Below are 21,263 nucleotides of genomic sequence, written 5' to 3'. Positions count from 1 at the left end.
TTGTGACAAATCAACCAAAGATGGGAAGTTTGAAAATCTTCCACATCATTTTTCCCTCCTTCCCATTGATTTTCAAATGTAATTATGACTGCATTGGCTACCGAAGCAGATGTTCTTTGTGCTCTTCCCAAGTGTAACAGGTTGCGGTAGTGGCAAGCTGATAGAAGTCCTTACGATTTGATATGTTTGTTTTCAATGCAATAGTAAATCTGTGTCTATATAGTGTGAGCGTGCATGCTAGAATCATAGGCTGGTTCGTCTAGGGGTAAGTTTTTGCTGGTAATGTAATAGGAAGTAGTATTTTTGTTTGTATTCTTACCCATTTGGAGGAATATCAGCTTAGATTATCTGATATTTTCATGACTTTGGTTTGCATTTAGCACTCTCTCCCTCAGTACACATGTAGGTGTGTGTACAGATGCTCATGCATGTGCACGCACAAAAACGCATGCACACAAACACATGCACACAAACACTGTACACACACACACACACACACACACACACACACACACACACACACACACACACACACACACACACACACACACACATGTGCACACACAGAATTGTGTGAACCTTTTTGGCAGTTTTCAATGACAAAATTAAGAAGTCACATGCAAAATTGGACAAAGTGATCAATTTTAGAAAATTGGTTTATAGATTTTGGGGGGAATTTAAAAGGTGTGTAAACATGCTAAATCAGTGAAGGAGAAAAGTGGAATAAAATAACAAAACATACAAATAATTCTGATGCTTCTGCTACAGTTTCGGAGAAGCATTTCCCCATAAAAAAACCAGCTTTTTTCTGTTTTCTTTCCTTCTTTTCTTATATCTCCCAATATCCTGATGTCATTAAATTTGATATGGCCATATTATTTTTATTTCTTTCTTTCTTTCTTTCTTTTTGTGTGCTTTTCTGTATTTTTTCAGTGTTTTTTTCCCTCTCTCTCTCATCTAAAATATATAGAGTTGAAGCGCTACAGTAAATGACATTGGTTGGAGGGCATGTCTGTCAGCAAGTGCTCTGGCTTGCTAGTCTGGAGCTCCTGTAAAGATTCCTGTTCTGCGGGTCAGTTGGTAGAGCACTGCCAGGACTTGTGATACTCAGGTCACATGTTCAAATACCCCCTGGCTCACTGGGTCAGCTTCACTTAATGATGACTTGGAGACCATATCTATGTCCCAACCCATATTACCACCGTGGCACATAAAAACAAACCCGGTCATTCGGTCAGAAGTGCTGATTTTCTTACATTTTTGGTGGTGTTATTGAGGGGGTTCCACTGTGCAATCTTATGAGATTAGTGCTTGGGTTGGGCGGTGGGGGTGGGGTGGGATGGGACTGACTGACAGTGGCTTCAAAGTTGAACAACAAAGAACTAAAGTTTACAAACTAACACAGTGGTTGAAATAAGACTTGCGGTTTTTACATTCAACTCTTAGAGAAAAGTAGATTAGGCAAGAAATGAACGACTTAAAACAGCTCCTTTCAGCTGTCTTTTTGTTCCCCCTTTTTATCTTCCCCTTATACCCCCTACCTTCAATTAGTCCGGGCCTTCCCCCTCCACATCCTCCCCCCCCCCCCCCCACTCTATTCTTCAGAACTGTCTTTTTTTCTTACTTCAAACTACCACCAACCCTCTCCCCAATCCCCACTCCATTCTTTAGGGCTGCCTTTATTTTTGTCTGGAAGAGAAGAAGGTGAGATTTCAAGCAGACACCATTTCCTTGCTGCCAGTGTGGATATTGACAAGTGCCAAGGGCAAATGGAAAGTAATGGTCTTCCAGACAAATTTAGCCCCACACTTGTTGGAATCAGTGCTTTTTAGAGGGAGATATTCTTATTGCAGCAGAATATTGGGTACAGCTTCTAGATTATTTTGGCCTTTTAGGACACAGGAGTAAGAAAATACTGTGGCTGAATTTACCTTGAGTGCTGTGTTTCGCAACCCTGGTTATTTTAGGGGAGGCTAATTTCTGAGTCTTTTTTTGCCCTCTGTGATTGGGACCGGTTCTGGAAGATGCTGGGGAGTAGAGGTTTGGGTGCAAGTGTGATCCTACAGAATTGTTTTAATTTTTATTTTTAAATTTTTTTTAGGAGAAGTTGGCTTTGAGTGATGCTGTACTTACAAAAGATGTCGTTCAATAAATCATTAGTTAGACTTTTGCAAGGTGCAACAGTACATCCAGCTTTACACAGAGACATCCTAGCTGGTATGCATTCAGGCATACATATAATTATGAACATGTCCAGCATCCATGAATCTCGCCCTGAATTTTAGCTACCAGAAAAAAACCTTCGGGTTATGTGTAACTGGTGGTAGTCCTAAGCCTTGTATGTCCATTCATATTTTTGTCCTTTTTTTGCACACGTATGCACACACACACACACACACACACACACACACACACACACACACACACACACACACACACACACACACACACACACACACACACACACACACACACACACACACACACACACACATGTACGCACACACACACACAAGCGTACATGCTTGACACCTAACATACTTGAAATTATTGCAAAGATAATTTGCCTGAATATATGAAGCATAGATATAGAGAATACTACATGGCTTGCTGTGTCGTACCAGATTTACACGAGTTTTTTTTTAAAATATTGAACTGCGAGCGAAAGCGAGCTGTTCACTATTTGAAAAAGCAACGAGTGTAAATCTGGTACGATACAGCAAGCCATGTAGTATTCTGTTTATCCTACATACTGTACTTACGTGTATTTTACTGAAAATGTCCTGCAGTCGAGGCAGCTAAATTGAAGACAATTGTTTTGGAACCTCGATCTCTTCTAAAGCCTCGTGCAATCTATTACGTCCAAGCAAAGAAACGTCACTCTGAAAGTGTGGCGTGACGTGTTAGTGCTAAAAATTCATCGAGGGTAAGTAGCGAGCGCAATTTTTTTTCTAAAATGACGTTTGTCTCGGTGACTTTGGCATCATAAGCAGTGGAAAAACAGGTCCCTGCCAGATTTGCTTGACATGACCTCATTTACATGATACATGTATACACACGTGTGATTTGAACGATTATTATCTCACGAGTATCTGAGTCTCACGTATGTGCCAGGGATAAAATGTGTTTTGTAGCTGGTTATGAAAGTTTGGTGTTTTGTTTTGTTGTTGTTGTTGCTGTTGTTGTTGTTTTGAGTATTCAGTCCACAACAGCAGCATGCAGTAGTTGCAACCACAAGCCTACCAACCAATTTCTATAACGTTCGGGAACTCTGAGATTGTCATTCTTGAAGTCTTGAGCAGTCATGCAGTAAACCGACTGCAGCTTGCAGTGCTGTACACTCTAACTATTATTGCAACTTCAATAATAGCAAAACTGAATCTTTGCAAGTGAGTCCTATAAAAACTTGAATCAACAGCCAAGAAACAGAACAAATGCAGCTTAGTGTTGGTGAGCACAAATGATCAGAGCAGAGACGCAGTACCAGTTGAAAAAAACAAAAACACTCACACACAACAAAGTGACAAAGGGAATTAAAGTAAGTCAGCAACTGTAACGTATATGCCAGTAATTTTTACTGCAAGTGAAATTCTACTTGACTTTAATGCACAGTAAATAAATTAGTTACTTTGTGACTTCAGCGTCATAAAATATGATGCCCGTGTTCATTACATTTTATCTGGGTCACTCTTTTTATGGTGTCTATTTTGCTTGATGTAAATCATAGTACAGTATTACACTTATGGGAGTTGCTGAACATTTAAGGACATTATCTGTCATTGTCTCAGCTTCCTGTCGGAGAATATTATCTTTGTATCTTTTGAATGAATTGATTGTGTTTCATATCCTGAGATGCTGAGCTAATAGGATTTGATGTAAGAGATGTTGACATTTTGCTACAAAAGGCATACTTTATTATCAGTAAAAATGAGAGATTGCCATGGTTGCATCATGAACATAACGAGTTTTGGCAAGTTACATTTACTGCCTGTTAAGTTGAGAAGAAAATAAATGCTTGTCAGTGTAAATAATGTGCATGCTTTCATTGAGTTGAGCATCATATTATAAGTCCTGCTGGGAACTTCTGTCTCAGCACAAAAGACTTGGTACATGAATGAGTGTGCCATTTCCAACAAAACTTGTGAGCGATTCTTGCACTACAGTATAGGAATCTTTCAGTTGGTGTTCGGAGCAGAAACCGGCTTGAACAAACAGATTATTTTATCACATCAGCTTTTTTCTAAACGACTGTAAATGTGTCTTGGCGGGATAGATTTGTGTTATTCAGTTTTGGGTCCATAAATTACACCATGCTGTGTTGCTTTTAGCCAGGCAAGAGAACAGCTGTTCCACCTGGGGTTTTGTGAAGGGAGAAGTCTCGCCTACGTTAGATTATTCTTGATGATACAGTCATCATTATGAGCAGGATGTCGGCTGATTTCTTCTCGTGTGTGTGTGAAGGATAGCTGCCTCTGTTTAGCAGAGTAGACATTAGTTGCTGTGTGAATTTTTTGTGTCAGTGAAGTGAAAGATGCAGTGATGTATTCACACATACAGTGCAGGCTGATGAAGATTTTTCACAGATCGTAAATACTTCAGTCCACCTGGTTATATGTATATGATGTAACCTGACAATCAAAAATGCTGGACACCGTTTGGAATGGATCAATGACAATTGTATACAGGAAACCCCTGTGTGTGATTTTAAGCCCAAGTTTTCTTAAAAGCTTGCGACAACCTCTCGTCTGCTTTTCTTTGAAAAGGATCACTTTCTGTTCTTCGAAAACGATCAGTTCCTGTTTGAAATTATCTGTGCCTGTTGCGCTGTAGAAAAAAAGCACAAAAAAAGCATACAGTATTCTTAAGGCTATGTTCCTTTAAAACAAAAATTAAGACAAAAACTCAAAGTAAGATGGAATGTCTGTATGGCCACTGCTTTCGCCACTGCTTTGACTTTAGCCCCTTGTTTCACGTGTCTTCCGGCAGCCCTGTCAACAGCCGCCCAACGTCATCCAACGTCAGCCGTCAGAGTACACAAGAGTATGTGGACAGCTCATTCGACATGTATGAGCTGGAGCAGCAACAGCACCAGCAATTGGTGCAGCAGCAGCAGCAGGAGAACTATCTTCACAACACCCCCGCAAAGTCACGCTGGATCACCGCCTTCCACAAAGTCTGTGCTGAACTGAGTGAGGTAAGTGTCTTTTGCTGTGTTTTTGTGTTGTTTCATTGCCTTGACAAGCCTTGATGTACTGTGCCAACTTTCACATAGGGTCACATGTCAATACACACACATGCATGCATGCACACACACACACACACACACACACACACACACACACACACACACACACACACACACACACACACACACACACACACACACACACACACACACACACAAACACTCACACACCGTCACACAAGCACACACAAACACACTCTCTCTCTCTCTCTCTCTCTCTCTCTCTCTCTCTCTCTCTCTCTCTCTCTCTCTCTCTCTCTCTCACAAACACAGACAAACATGGCATACACATTCACATACAAGCACATGTGCAGACACACATTCACATACAACTACAAGCACACACACACATACGCACCATTCAATCACATATTCTTACCTCAACTCACATAAATGGCATTAACTTCAGTTCATTGCTAAGATATTGAAGTAGTACTCGACCCTGGTAAGGGGGGAAGTAACTCCCTAAGAAAAACAATCCGTAGTCAAGGACGGGAGTCACCTCCCCTACCGGTAACCCGCACATGCGCGGTCCTGCTACCGGCCGTCATTCCACCCACTTCAACACTACTGCACAGACGTGTTGTTGTACTCCGGCATATTTTTTGCCTTGGCCTTTGTGGAAGGCCATTTGACCCTGGTCTTTGCGTTGCTATCTTTAGGTAAGATCGTTTCACTATCTCTTCACTGCGTTCGTTCGAGTATTTTCGTTCGTTTGAGTATTTTCGCTGTTGTAATTCATCTCCACGTGCGCGTGTTCGATATTGCAAATGGCGGACAAAAACTCAAAAAGCAAGGGCAAACTTGTTTCCCTTCTCTCTTCACCGGGAAAAGAGAAGGATAAAGACAAGCCCAAGTCTAAATCAAAGGCGCGTGCCTCTGTGTCTTCTTCACAGCCTACTTCTTTAATTTTGGTTACTGACCCGGCGACTAAGAAGACAGAACGGGTGTCGCTCGACTCTACGTCACCGTCACCGGTTTTCCCTACGCGGGAACGTTCTACTTCTCCTCTCTCGCGCTCGCAGACGCCACGGTCTAGCGAGTCCGTGTCGCGGGAAGAAATTCTGGCTATGTTTGCAACTCTGAAACATGACCTAGTTGCCTTACATTCGGCGGAAAGGCCTGTCGCTCCCCTCCCGCCTGGCGTGGGGGGGGTGGCTTCTCTTTCTAGGCTGCGGCCGTCCGCGACGATCACGTCGGCTGATCTCGGGCCGGATTTTTCTGGTTCGGTTGCGGATTCCCCTGCCTTTTCAGGGGGGTTCGCGGCCTTAGCGCCGCCCGGTTCCAGCGCTTCGGCGTTGGGCTGCGTTTGTGGGAGTCCCCATCTTTTTGGGGGCTCACACTTGCCTGCGGGCCCGGGTTACGCTCTGGCGTCGCCGGGTTCGCAGACGGCTCCTCCCCGGCAGTACACCGTCCATCACGTGGCGGGTGCGCTAGGGAGCGGCGTAGCGCGCCAGCCTGCCCCCCTGGGATCAGTTTCGGCTGTCCCGGCCTCTGGGGGGCAGGCAGCAGCGTCTTGTTTGCCCAGCTCTGGCCTACAAGATTCTGTCGGCGGTCATCGACCTGTAGCTCCTGGTTCGGCTGCCGCCGTTCCTGGTTGGAGTTCGCAGGGGGTAGGCTCCTCTGGTTGCCCCTCGGGGCTTCCGGTCGGGCCTGCCCGCGGATTGTCGTCCTCGACTTCCGGTTGTGCTGTGGCAGGCACTTCCGGTGGAGGACAGCGGGCTAGTGGTTCCGGTGGCAGTGTCCCTGCTATCCCGTCCCTGGTTACGCATCGACTTCCGGCCCCGACTTCCGGTTCCGCCGCGGCGGTTCCGGTTGTCGGCGGTGCTGTTGGTGGACAGTTTGCGGCGCTTCCGTCTATTGTTCAACCGACTCTAGCCACTTCCGCTTCCGTGGACGGGTGGGTTTCCGGTTTGCCGGACCCTCCTTCTGATGGAGATCAGGAAGGTTTTGGAGAGGAACAGGAAGGGGATGAGGATTGCTCTGAATCTGTTACCCCCTTACGGATTCCCAATAAACTGGGCCCTACTCTGGAGTTGGCTGCGGAGATAACCTCACGGTATTTCCCTGAGGGTGTCTCAGCCGATTCTACTGTGGTCGCACCCCCTCCTTCTGCTTTGGCAGATTTTGCGGGCGCGGGGGACACGAAGGTGAAGTTCCGGTTCATGGAATCCCCTTCCGTCCCTTTTGTGATGGCTCAGGTGTTGGCGGACGCTAACACACCCTATCCTCTCCTGGCTGCTCATGGGGAAGCCCCCCCGTCTGCTCAGCCTTGGTTAGCCTCGGCTCAGGCAGGCGGCGGCCTCCCAGCTAATTCAAGAAGATCGCGGCTGCCTAGCAGGCCACATTCTCTTCTCTCCTCGTTTTCACTGCCCACAGCTCCACTTCCGGTGACTCCGGAACTGGCTCGCTTACGGCAGGACGGTTATAGCCGAGATAGGACTGCCGTGTGTACGGAACAGAGTCTACTCGGGCTGGAGGAGAGCGGGCGTTCTTCCCTCGAGCTGACCTCTTTAGCGGAAACGCTCATCCGGTCTCTCACGAGGGCCATCGCTTCGTCCATCGAACCTTTTAGGTTCCGTGACGATGCCATTGAGGCTGATGCTGCCATGCTCTTGGCGGCCCTCGCGAAGGTCACTGACAGTCAGATGACTCTTGCTGCTCGGCTCTACTCTCAGGTTGTGTTTTGGAGGCGCGAGGCTTTTCTTAACGGCTCACGCCTGACGGATAAGGCCACCATAGACTCTTTGAGAGTCTCTCCCTTCTCAGAGGGTGCGTTGCTGGGATCACGCTCTTTGGATGCCCTCCGGCAGCAAACGGAGGAGGCTCGTGACCATCATGTGGTGCAACTGACGGAACTCGCTCTTAAGCAGCACGGTAACAAACCACGGAGTTCTGCACCAGCTGCAGGCAAGTCCTCGGGGCAGAAGTCGTCTCAGGCAGGTAGGGGTGGTTCACGTTCCCGCCCTTACCAGCGTAAACCTTCCTTTGGGAAGCGGGGGTCTGGGCGCAAGCCCAACCCCCAATGAGACCCCCCCGATCCAGTCACCCCCCCAGCCTCTACCCTTTCGGTAGCAGGCGGCCTCTCCCAGGCCCTTCCAGTGTGGCTGTCTCGGACAAGCAGCCTATGGATCATGGGGGTGATTCGATCGGGGTTCCGCCTTCCTTGGCAGGAAGGCAAGGCCCCTTTGTCCAGAGCGCCGGCCAATTTCCGGTTTCCGGCCAGCCTCGACGCTCGGGAGGCAATTCAGGCGGAAATCCTTCTCTTGCTGCAGAAGCAGGCTATAGAGGAGGTTCTCGACCACTCCTCCTTGGGTTTTTACGGAAGAATCTTCGTTGTTCCCAAGGCTTCCGGGGGGTGGCGGCCAGTCTTAGACCTCTCTCCACTGAACCGATTTTTGCGCAAAATTCGGTTCACTATGGAAACGCCGGCGACCGTCAGGGAGGCGCTTCGCCCGGGCGACTGGGTGACGTCCGTCGACCTGACGGACGCCTACTTCCACATCCTCATGCACGAGGCGGACCGGAAGTGGTTGCGTTTTCTGTGGGGGGACCGAATCTTCCAGTTTCGAGCCCTTCCCTTCGGGCTGTCACTTGCTCCCTGGGTATTCACCATGGTGGTGCGCCAACTTTGTGCCCTCGTTCGGCAGCACGGGGTTCGGCTCAGGGCATACTTGGACGACTGGCTGATCCTTCATCAGCAGGAAGCGCTCTGCCTTCAGCATACCCAGTTTGTCCTTGCCCAGGCTCAGGATCTCGGCTTCCGAGTCAACCACACCAAGTCCGAGCTGACTCCGTCGCAGACCTTTACTTACCTTGGCATGGCGTTCGATTCACGGGAGTGGACAGTCCGTCCCACTCAACGCCGGGTGGACAAACTGCAGGCTCTTCTGTCTTCCCTGTTAGGGCTTCAGTCAGCTCCAGCCCGGACGCTTGCGTCTGTACAGGGCCAGATGGAGTCCATGTCGTCCCTTATTCCGCTAGGCAGATCCCACAAGCGCCCGTTTCAGGCGGCGCTCAGTTCAGTCTGGAATCCGACTTCACAAGGCTGGGACGTTTCAGTCCCGCTCGGGGTCTGGTTTCAGCAGACCACGCTTCAGTGGATGAACACCCCTTGGCTTCTGCAGGGAGTGCCCATAGCGCTTCCTCCTCCCTCCACGCATCTCTTTTCGGACGCGTCTCAGAAGGGTTGGGGGGCTCACGTGGACACACACACGACGTCCGGTCGGTGGTCACAAGAGCAGCGGCTTTGGCACATCAATCGCCTCGAGCTCGAGGCAGTCTTTCTGGGGCTTCAGCATTTTCTCTCCGCCCTTCAGGGCACCCATGTGTTGATTCATACCGACAACACGACAGTTGCTGCCTACCTCAACAAACAGGGCGGCTCCCGATCTCAACTGTTGTCCAGCCGAGCATGCGAGATCCTTTCTTGGTGCGCTCGCCATCAGATTCTGGTCTCGGCTCGCTACCTGCCCGGCTGCCTGAACGTCCTGGCCGACGCCCTCAGCCGGTCCTCTCAGATCCTCCACACAGAGTGGACCATCGCACATCAGGCGCTCCTCCGCCTTTGGGCACAGGTAGAGCGACCGATGGTCGACCTCTTTGCCACGAGGTTTTCGCGTCGCCTTCCGATCTTTGTCTCCCCGTTTCCGGACCCGGAAGCGTGGAAGATCGACGCGATGACGATCAGCTGGACAGGGCTAGTGGCTTACGCCTTTCCTCCCACTCCACTCATCGGAAGGGTCCTGCGGAAAGCCGACTTAGAGCGGCCTCGTCTTCTTCTCGTGGCACCGCGCTGGCCCAGTCAGCATTGGTTCCCGGACCTCCTGCGGCTCGCCAGCGGCCCGCCAATTCCGCTCAGCCTCCGGCGAGGGGAGCTTCTACAGCCCAGGACGGGCATTCTTCACGATCGTCCCGAGTTCCTGGATCTTCACGCCTGGCGACTGTTCGGCGATCACTGAAGCGCTCAGGCGCCTCAGATCTTACTTTGGACTTAGTCCAGAAGGCTCACAGGCGTTCCACCTCCTCTGTTTATTCATCGCACTGGCTAGCTTGGACTCGATGGTGTGCAGCTAACAATGTTGTCCCGGTCGCCCCGCGGTCAATGCAGGTCGCAAACCACTTGGCATGGCTCTCCGCTCAGGGACGCGCCGCGTCCACTTTGCGCGTTCGCCGCTCAGCCATCTCGGTTACTCTCAAGCAGCTTGGTCGCTCCATCTCCCTCGGGGGAGTCATCGCGAGTGTGCTAAAGGGCGCGGCCCTCAGTTCTGCAACGGAGAGAACTTCTGTTCCGGCTTGGGACGTTCTGCTAGTACTCGAATTTCTCCGTTCTAGTGCTTTTGAACCTTTACAAGACGCTAGTCTTTCTGACCTTACGCGCAAAACTCTCATGCTCATACTGCTCGCTTCTGCGCGAAGGGGCAGCGAGATCCACGGCCTCTCAGGTTTAGACCGTGATATCACTTTTGAAAGAGACGGCTCGGTTTCACTGCGTTTCCGTCCCGATTTTCTCGCCAAAAATCAAAAACCTGACCAACTTTCACCGATCATTTCCATTCGGCCTCTTCGGGACATTTTAGCCCCCGGCGATCCGGATCTTTCTAACTGTCCGGTACGTGCGCTTAAGGCTTACTTGTTGCGTACCGCTCCGATTCGAGCATCAGCTCAGAAGTTGTTGTTTATTTCGATTAATACAGCCCGAAATAAAGACATTGCAAAAACCACGCTTACCAGATGGTCTTCCACACTTATAAGGCATGCCTATCAGTGGGGGCAGTCAGTCCTTCCTCTTCGATCACCTCGGACTCACGAGGCTCGAGCGTGGGCAACTTCCTTAGCTGTCCTCAAGTCTGGTAGGATGTCAGACGTCCTCAAAGCTGCATACTGGACGTCTCAAGATGTCTTCCTCAGCTACTACCTCCGGGACATTGCCAGCACTCACCCGGACGGTACCAACTGCCTCCCAGCCATGGTTGCCGCAGGCCAGATACTTCCAAGAGTTTAATGTGAGTATCCCACCGCCTTTATGTGCAATCTGCCATTTATGTGAGTTGAGGTAAGAATATGTGATTGAATCGAAAATTTCAAAACTAAATTTTCATTTAATTAATATACTTACTCAACTCACATCGTTTATACCCTCCCATCCATCCCCGCTAACATTATATGTGTTACAGGTGTGTGTTTCCGTGGGGGAATGACGGCCGGTAGCAGGACCGCGCATGTGCGGGTTACCGGTAGGGGAGGTGACTCCCGTCCTTGACTACGGATTGTTTTTCTTAGGGAGTTACTTCCCCCCTTACCAGGGTCGAGTACTACTTCAATATCTTAGCAATGAACTGAAGTTAATGCCATTTATGTGAGTTGAGTAAGTATATTAATTAAATGAAAATTTAGTTTTGAAATTTTCGATTTACACTCGCATTCACATCAAAAACAATAGGAGCTACAAATGGCATGAGAAGGTCAGTGCTTCTATTGTTTTAAACAGATTAGTGTGCTGCACAGATAACTGGGCAAACCAATTCTCAATAATGACAGATTCTCCCTGGGAGATTGGGGTTAGTGAGTTGTTTCCCTTCCATTTATAGTTTTGTTTGCTTCTTAATTATCTGTTATTAATTTTTATCATGTTTGTTTTACGTTTTCTTTTTCAATTTTGTCTTAAACTTTTTTCCCTTTAACTGACGCCTGATTTGTTCAACAGGAAGAGACACACAGGAGAGCTGATTTCATGTAAATGCACATTATAGACTTAATCCGTCTCTTTTGTATCTGACAAATTGGTTTTATGAATTACACATTAACATGCTTCCATTTGAAACTTCGAGGTCTTCATCGGGGATTGACGCCCGACAAAAGCTAATTGCAGCCCGACGGAGCGAAGCGATGGAGGGCTTCAATTAGACTTTGGGAGGGCGTCAATCCCCGATGAAGACCGAGAAGTTTCAAATGGAAGCATATTAATGTTATTGTAATTCAATCTGATGGCGATCTCTTTCCTGCGGTTGTAAACAGACAGAATTGGTTCTGTTCTGTTCACACACTACTTTCAGTCCACCTTCCTGCAAGGGTCAAGTCCCAAGAAATATGTCTCTGTATTCCTATCGTATCACTCTGCTCCTGTTTTGTTTTCCGTCACACACATTTTCTCTTCTTTTTTGGAGGGTTTCTGGACAGCAAACTCTAAAACAAATTCTTTTCATCACAAAAGCGATCTTTGGAATTGACTGACGCAGTCCGGAAGAATTCATGCATCAACTTACGTCACGTATTCGACGTCATCCCTTCGCATACCTTATGGTCTCGGTATTTCGTTGGCCTTCATATTTCTTACTTGTAAAATGACCCTCTTAGCTAACCGAGACTAGTTGAGGCTGTATCAATGCGCCTCGCCAGCAGGTTGTTAATGGATTTTTTAGCGAGTGGTTATCGACAATTAATGACCGGTAATTTTTAATGAGTTGGGGCATTCTGACCAATCACAGGATCTGTTTCATTAAAACGCAAACTTGATTGAATTACAATTGTTATTAACTGTATCTGTTGTGGTCTTTTTCATAAAATTTCCCTATTGTCTGTTTTTTTCAGGATTTCTTAAATATATTGCTTTTGATTGATCTGTGTGGACTAAAATATAGTACACTGGTCTTCAAGGCAGTTCCAGGCCTGCAGTGGTTTGACTGACTGCTCTGTGTGCTGATTGAGAAAAATGTTACATCCTGCTAAAACAACAGAAAGAAACTGCATGCAGTTATGATTGGAGGATGAGAATTGTTTCTTCATTTCAGTGCTTCTAAATGAATAGAGGATGAAAGTTGTTTGTCCATTTCAATGCTTCTCAGTGAATCAAGGATGAAAGTTGTTTGTTCATTTCAGTGCTAACTCTCAATGAATCGAGGACGAGTTCATTTCAGTGCTTTCCAGTGATCAGAGGATGAAAGTTGTTTGTTCATTTCAGTGCCAGTTTTGTACTCTCTCAGGTGCCAGGAGACAGGTTCCACTTAACTAACACTTACTTGTCTTTGTTGTCTTTATTTAGAGCGCTTACTGCCCTTGGTTTCGCAGATCCAGTAATCCTTTAATCAGAACCATTTTAAGAATGTAGATGATTGTCATTTAGAGCCGACAGAAAGTACAATGAAGCTCCATTTAGCCTTCAAATTTAGTGTACACAACATGCATTTTATTGAAAAAATACCAAGAGGTAATCGCGCCTGCTATCCTTGGTTGGACTCATAGACATCATATTACCTCTGTTGTGGCCGGTTGAAAAGTGCATACTTTTTTCAGAGCACTTTTTGTCATAGTTTTCAAAATGGCACGTATACGTATTCCAAAAAAATCAATATGGCACAATTAATGTACAGTTTGTTGGCTCACGTAAGTGTAGCCTATGCGATTGTAACTTTGTCTGTCTGTGCGTGCGTGCGTATGTGCGTGCGTGTGTATGTCTGTGGTAGAAACTCTAACATTTGAAGACGTCACATTACATTGACGTCACATTATGACGTAAGAGGGTTAGACGTCACGCGAAGGAAGTACTGAAAGTCTCGGTCATTATTATTTTGAGCGGGCCGAGACTAGTTGGCAGTCGTGTCCCTGTAAGTAGGCTACATGCAGACAGACAGATCTAGATCTAGTGTCTCGCTTTCTTGCACAGTTTCACCTATGCTCTTTCTCTGTGTGTGTGTGTGTGTGTGTGTGTGTGTGTGTGTGTGTGTGTGTGTGTGTGTGTGTGTGTGACGGAGTGATTGAGTTTGTGTTACTGTTTGTCGATTTCTTACGTGAGCCTTGATGGCTTCGCCTCTTGTTTTTTCATGCTGTTCAAACCACCCACACTATAATTAATCAGCAGGATGAATGCAAGATAATGGGGTTCTTTCCCCCCACGGCTGTTATGTCTGTGATTAATGTGAATGCTTTTGTCATCATCGTTGTATTGTTAGGGTGATCTGGAGATCAAATTACTTTCCCGACATTTGTTGCCCTATGAGATCTGTGAACTTTTAAGTTCTGACTTGTAAGGAGTTGATAAAACTTTTTGGTATTTGCTCTTGGTAAATGCAAGACCCAACAGGCGCTTGAGTTTTAGCTGTGGGTTTGTCTTCTTGGTTCTTATGTTGTTGATTTGAAATGTTTGTCTATTGGGTCTTGGTGCTATTCAGTGTTGTGAGTATGTATACATATGTCAGGTACAATTATCTGTTAGCAGTTAGCAGTGCAGAGATGCCTGACTATGTGTGTGTGTTGGTATGTTTGTCTGTCTCTCTGTCTGTTTATATGTACATGTATTAGTAATGTTTGTGTGCCTCTAGTTGTGTCAGTGCGCTTATGTGAACTTACTTACCTCTGAGTTTGTATCTTATGCATGGGAATATCCCCCACATACACTCACACCTCATGCTCATCCCACCCCAAGCCACCATGTCATAGCTTCCTGTTTGCCTCAACATGCACGCACCATGTCATCCCCAACCCAACCCCACGCCACACACACACACACACACACACACACACACACACACACACACACACACACACACACACACTCCCTCCCCACCCCCCAAGGTTTACATTTCCTGTTTCCCCAAATGTGGTATTTCAAAGGAAGATGATTAGCATCTCCTGTCTCATAGATGCAAACATGAGCATGTGTGCAGAATTGTACAGACATACAAACACTCTGTTTTAACACACAGATGCACACACAAACACACATGCACACACACACACACACACACACACACACACACAATCACAATCACACACACACACATGCACACACACAAACACGCACACACACACACAGTCTCTCTCTCTCTTTCTCAAGAACAGATTGTAAGAAAGGGCCTCGCCTTAAATCTTTTTCCTTGTGAAATAAAGTTCAACTCAGTTCAGTTCTCTCCCTTCCTCTCTCTCTCTCTACACTGAGCACTGGTGAGCTAGATTACTTGCTCACTGAATTCATCATATCAGATTTGGTGTTGTCAAACTACAGTGCAGTAGTCCACAGCCAGTGTATACACACATTTAAAAGTAGACCTTCAATCATTGTAGAGACTTTTTCCTCACCAGACAACCAGCGAATCAGTTTTGTGAATTTATCAAGAAGTGAGAAGAAAACAAATAAGGTCCCTTTCCCTAAATGTCACACAAGTTTGATCTCGCCGACAGCAGGCGGCTGCCTAATGAGGAAGGCATTAAATTGTCCCCTGCTCTCTTTTCTTACAGATTATTGTTCCTTGCTTCCTGAACCAGTTCAGTTGGTTAACCTTCGATATTGCACAAGGCAGAGGAGGGAATACAGTGCAACGTCATTGAGGTCCCTGAGTTGGCTCCCTTTACACATCCATTAGTTTGTTAGCTAAATGTGAAGTTGGGGGAAAAAGTGCAGGATCTAGCATTTTTTGCCGCCGGTTGATTTCTTCTTCTTTTCCTTCTCTTTAACCTGTTTTTTCTCTTTTATTTTGTATCTTGTGTCTGATAGAACCAAAAATTCAAGAAATTTGAGGCCATGGTCTTAATTTCGCCCTAGAAAGGCTTTTCAGACTGTTATTTAGGGGGAGGGGGGGGGGGTTGTGGGGGATATGACAGTGGGCAAGCTATAGGGTTGAAAAAGCATATATCCCTACTATTTTACTTTCCACTAGTTCTTAAAAAAAATCAGAAGAATGGGTGGGGGTTGACAGGCAGGGATAAGATGAAACAAAATCAATTTCCTTACCCTTCTAACAAGAGTATTGGAGAAAAGTGTGTCACTCAGTGTCATTTGTGAAGTAAGTGGGTGCTAACAGGAGCAGCACTGATGGAATGATGGTGACCTGCAAAGGAGAACCATGCATCTTGACGGCGAAAGTGTTAACCTCAATCAGATTCTTTGTGAACATGCACTAGCAGAAAAAGATGTTACGGGGTCACAAAGCACACAATATTATAATGGAAGACAAACATTAAAGACAAGAAATTCCTCCGAGGTAGGAAAAACACCCCCGTCCTTACCATTCTCACTGCCACCAACTGAGAAGGTTATTTCCCTTTGACCATTAATATGTCCCTCTATAAGTCCTTGTAGAATCTTAATCCACCAATAACTCCCTAACCGTGTGTTTGACTGGTCCCAATATTTGTAAGGACCGTGTCAGGAATGTATAGAACCTGTTCACCAAGTTTGGTGACGATCGGTCCGTTCATTCTTGAGATCTATATGCGAACACAAACACACAAACAAACAAACACATCGACCGAATCCTATACACACCCCTATACCGGGGGTGTAAAAATAGTCAAGCAGGGGCATGCAGTTTGAAGTGCCAAGTTTGTAAAACAGAGGTTTGTGGTTAATTTGTGTGTGTGTGTTTTGTTTTATAGAAATACAATCAGTGTTTTAGTGTGAAAGAGAACAGGAAGAATCCAACTACTGGTTAGAATAAGAAAAAGGCATGTTTCTTAAGAGATTTTTAAGGTCTGTTGTTGTGTGGGCCTTTTGATTTTCAAGTGCCAAGGAGTCTTGTGGGCGGGATAATTAGGGACAAAATAGTCTGTGAAAGCTGTGCATAGGGTGATCATTATTATTATTTTAGTTTTGTTGTTGTTTTAAAGTATCCGGGTGTGAGTTTTTGTTTGGCTAGAATTGGAACAGTTACCAGATGTGGGCTGTGGTGTGTGTGTGGGTGTGTGTGTGCATGCGCACACATGTGCACACAAGTAGTGTATGACAGTGTGTGTGTGTTTACGCACTTGTCGGTGTGTGTGTGCATAATGTGGATGTCTGGTACATTTACTGATAGAGTCATCAGGTATATACTTTTCCGTACAGCTAGTACTTAGGCAGAGAATTACGTGTGTGTTAAGCTCTGCAGGTCAACAAATACATTTTTCCAGGCAGGGGGTCGATGTACTACAGCGAGGGGTTTGTAGGAAAAGCACCACTGTGTGATAGCTGCAAAGATTGTATTCTCACCAGTGGCAACAGGTTGCACAGGGTGAGCATTATAACTTGCATTGGAAATTAAGAGAGAACATTTTGAAGGAATTAGATACGAAGATTGTGTAAATTCGCTTGTGATTGAAATGGAGCATGATGTTGTATGGTGTGGTTCAAGTCTTTTCGTCAGTGTGTTTGTTGGATATCTCATTTAGTTTTGCTTTTATCATCTTGATCAGGTGTTAGTGGTGTGTTTGTGAATGTGGGGGAGGGGGTTAGGGATGGGGTACTGGAGTTTTAAGTTAATGTTTTTGTGTGATTGCTTACCTGAGTTTTTACCCCTGTGAGCACTCAGGTTGGTTTTGTCTCAGGTTATGACTGTACTATTTTTGAGTCACTTGAGAAAAAGTGACTCTATGTAATCGGTCAGTGTTAGTCTGTCCGGCCGGCCGGCCGTCCGTCCGTAGACACCACCTTAACGTTGGACTTTTCTCGGAAACTATCAAAGCGATCGGGCTCATATTTTGTTTAGTCGTGACCTCCAATGACCTCTACACTTTAACGATGGTTTCGTTGACCTTTGACCTTGTCACAGGTCAGCGTCAAAGGAAAAATTAGACATTTTATATCTTTGACAAAGTTCATCGGATGTGATTGAAACTTTGTAGGATTATTCTTTACATCAAAGTATTTACATCTGTAGCCTTTTACGAACGTTATCAGAAAAACAAGGGAGATAACTAGCCTTTTCTGTTCGGCAACACACAACTTAACGTTGGGCTTTTCTCGGAAACTATAAAAGTGACCGGGCTCAAATTTTATGTGAACGTGACTCATTGTGTTGTGAATAGCAATTTCTTCCTGTCCATCTGATGCCTCATATAATATTCAGAACTGCGAAAGTGACTCGATCGAGCGTTTGCTCTTCTTGTTTACTTTTTTGTTTATAAATAGCTGCCGTACCGCACACGTAGATGCAGACACACACAGATACATGTGCTAGCATGCAACACACACACACACACACACACACACACACACACACACACACACACATAAAATCGCAAGCACACGCGTACGTACGTACGTACGTACGTACGTACGTACGCACGCACGCACGCACGCACGCACGCACGCACGCACGCACGCACGCACACATACACACACACAACTACACACACACAAACAAACACACACACACACACACAGACGAAAGAATAAAAAAAACACAAACAAAACCCTTGAGGATAATGTCACACACACAAAATAACCTTCTCGAATGTCGGATTTACACTCAGAAACCAATTTCTGAGATGAATCTGGCATCGCCACCAAAGCTAATATTGTCGGCACCCAGACAGTGTCAGACGAGCAATTAACACTGTTAAATTTATCTGCTAGGCAACCCATCAGGTTGTCAGAAGAACCCTCACATGACAAAAAGGATACAGTTCTGTATGATGCGCCAGGATTTGTGCTTGCCTGCAAGGCATAAAATCAATAGTCTGTATACTCATGTAGTCCTCATCTGCAGTACCATTGTCAGAAGATGCTAAGCTCTTTTTTTTATTGCCCTTATGCTTGTTATCTCATTTGGAGAGTGTTATTTTGCATATGTATAATATTTGGTGTAATGGTGCATCAGGACAGAGACTGATGGAACAAGGAGGCAGTGTGGTGGGGTGGGGCATGGGGGGACGGATGGACGGGAGGGTGTTGTGCTGTATAGAACATCATGCTCAGATATGTACACAAACTAAAAAAAGAAAACAAGAAAAAACATTCTTGAATCAAACAAAAAACACCACAGGTTAATGTCGAGTGGTTGGGTCAAATTAACATTGAAGTGCTCTTTGCAACGATATGATTTGATGCTTTTGTTTTCTTTGGTTTCTTTCCCATCCTTGTAATAACCAGATGAAGATCGCGACAATTAGAAGTGCATTTAGCTTTATCAATATGCATCTCTTTAACAAAGGATTAATTAGTGAAAAATGAATTCTCGACATATGGTACATGTCTCATCAAAGCATACATTGTGGCAGTCCAATTAAAAATTGGCTGAGATCAGCACTGCAGTCGTCTACATCAAAGAATGCAAGGCATGCATGCACAGGAATTTCTGATCTTGACATTATAAACCAAATAACACACATGCAAGCATGGTTGTACTGTGATTCCATAGAAACCTTGTTGATGCTAATTAAGCACACTCGCACACACCTGCACACACCCTCTCCGCTTCTTTTCTTCGCCAGCTGAGGCACTTCATGTCAGCAATTAATTAATTGTGCTGATCGCGTTGGTTGGTCAGCTGGGTATTGTGATGATGCAAAGGCAGTCGAGTTTTGTAACCTCAGTGTGTGTACATTATAATGGTGCTAAATTGGTCAGTCTGACATTAACTATGATTGGTGCCACTGGAAAAGTACACGACTGATGTGTTTTTCAGCTGTTCATTTACGTCGTTTAAGCTAGTGCTGTGAGAGTGTACAACGTATGGCGCAAGTGTGCTTGTTGTCGTTCAGTCAGTCCGAAATATATACAATGTAATTATCTTTGATGCTGTTGGAACAGCGCACTTGAGAGTGTTTAGCCTCTGTGCGCAGAATCCTAAATTTATGTTTTTCAGTCAGTCAGTGAATTCTTATTTTGGAGCTGTGCATGGGAGTGCAACGTTTAGCCCAATATTTTATTGTGTTTGTTCACCTTTGAAGCTGTTGGAACTGACAGCATTTCCTGATGATTGTGACTAGTGCATTGAAATAGAAATGGTAGTTAAGAGTCTGAGTCTCATGCATGGGTTCCTGTATGGATTACCTGTTCTCGATAGCACAAGGTATAAGCTCATCCGTGCAAGTGGCCTGTCAGACAAAAATCTATGTGACCATCAATCCTACATAGATAATTACTGTGATAGCAGTCAGTGTATGTGAGGACCTGTTTGCCCTTTTCAGTGGAAATGTACAGGGATTTTAAGTGCCATAAATTATATGTACAGTTGAACCAGCTGTGACCATGCAGTGCCACTTTGTGGGGTGAACAAATGTGACAATTGGTACTGTTTCAGAGTGGGATTGTTCTGGGGAAAAAGTTATTTGTATTAAAGCCGATCAGGTGTTTTGGGTGTTTTTGTGTTTTTTGTTGTTGTAAGGTGATAACTGATACTGGATGTAGAAAAAACAGTGTGAAGATTAATGTTGGAAGGCAGTGACTGGATCCTGTGTGATGATAACTCTCATATATCAGTAGTTTCAGCTTATACATCAGTGCTCAGTAAAACTGGAAACAAATTAGCTTCAGTGATGCTTGCAGATTGCTTGAGCACAAAAGTCATCCTCATTGTAAATTATTGATCCTCGAGAATGATAGTTCTGTCATCAGCACGAAATTGTTCATGGAATTCCATACCGTGTATGCTTTGTTGGCCTTGCCTGCCTTTGTGTCGACATGTCAAGCCCATGAGTTATTCATTGCCGACATTAAGGACAATTATTATCTGCATATACCGTAAAATACCTAGCAAACGCCCCCCCCCCCCCCCCCCCCCCCCTCCGCACAGATTTCGGGTAAAAGTAGGGGGTGGGCGTGTGCTAGGTATACACCCCTTTGCAAGATAACGTGTCATCACATTTTCACGAGAGAAATAAAGTGGTACAACCATGTGATTTATGCAATTTTAATGAAAATTAAACACACCGTTTGTTTACACAAATAAATCTGTGCAAGAAAGAAAAGAAAAAAAAGAACACAAGTGACCTTGATTCTTCTAATTCTCGGACTAAAGTCAGCACAAACACAGTTTCTTCTCTTGTTTGGAGATCTGGTAGGGTTGATGATCGTGGGCTCATTCTAGTCCTTCGAAGTCAACATCATCGTCTTCACTGTCGTCTCCACTCTCAGCTTCTTCTGGAAGAATTCTCGCGGGCACATACCGAAACATTGTCTGCAGCTTCGTTTTCTAGATATTTCAAGGCTTTTAGTTTGTACGAGCGTATGTCACTGTAAAGGATTTGTGCTTCGGCATGGCTGAACATAGAGAAGTGTTAAACACTCATTAAAAAACGTCACTGAACGACTTCACTGTGGGAC

At 45.5% G+C, this 21,263-nt stretch overlaps 1 protein-coding gene across 1 annotated transcript in view; it reads left to right on the top strand.

The window, feature by feature from the left end:
• The window catches only part of LOC138980246 (protein unc-13 homolog B-like), a 155,747-nt gene that overhangs the window by 50,054 nt on the left and 84,430 nt on the right, over positions 1-21,263 (top strand). The window contains exon 11 of the mRNA XM_070353096.1: positions 4,987-5,194. Coding sequence (XP_070209197.1) covers positions 4,987-5,194 — 208 coding nt within the window. The remainder of the gene's footprint in view (positions 1-4,986; positions 5,195-21,263) is intronic.

This window comes from Littorina saxatilis, linkage group LG1 (genome assembly GCF_037325665.1).
Source record: "Littorina saxatilis isolate snail1 linkage group LG1, US_GU_Lsax_2.0, whole genome shotgun sequence".
In the NCBI taxonomy this organism is placed as follows: Eukaryota; Metazoa; Mollusca; class Gastropoda; order Littorinimorpha; family Littorinidae; genus Littorina; species Littorina saxatilis.
Note: the sequence above shows the minus strand (reverse complement) of the source record. Positions and strands in the feature narration are given on the sequence as shown.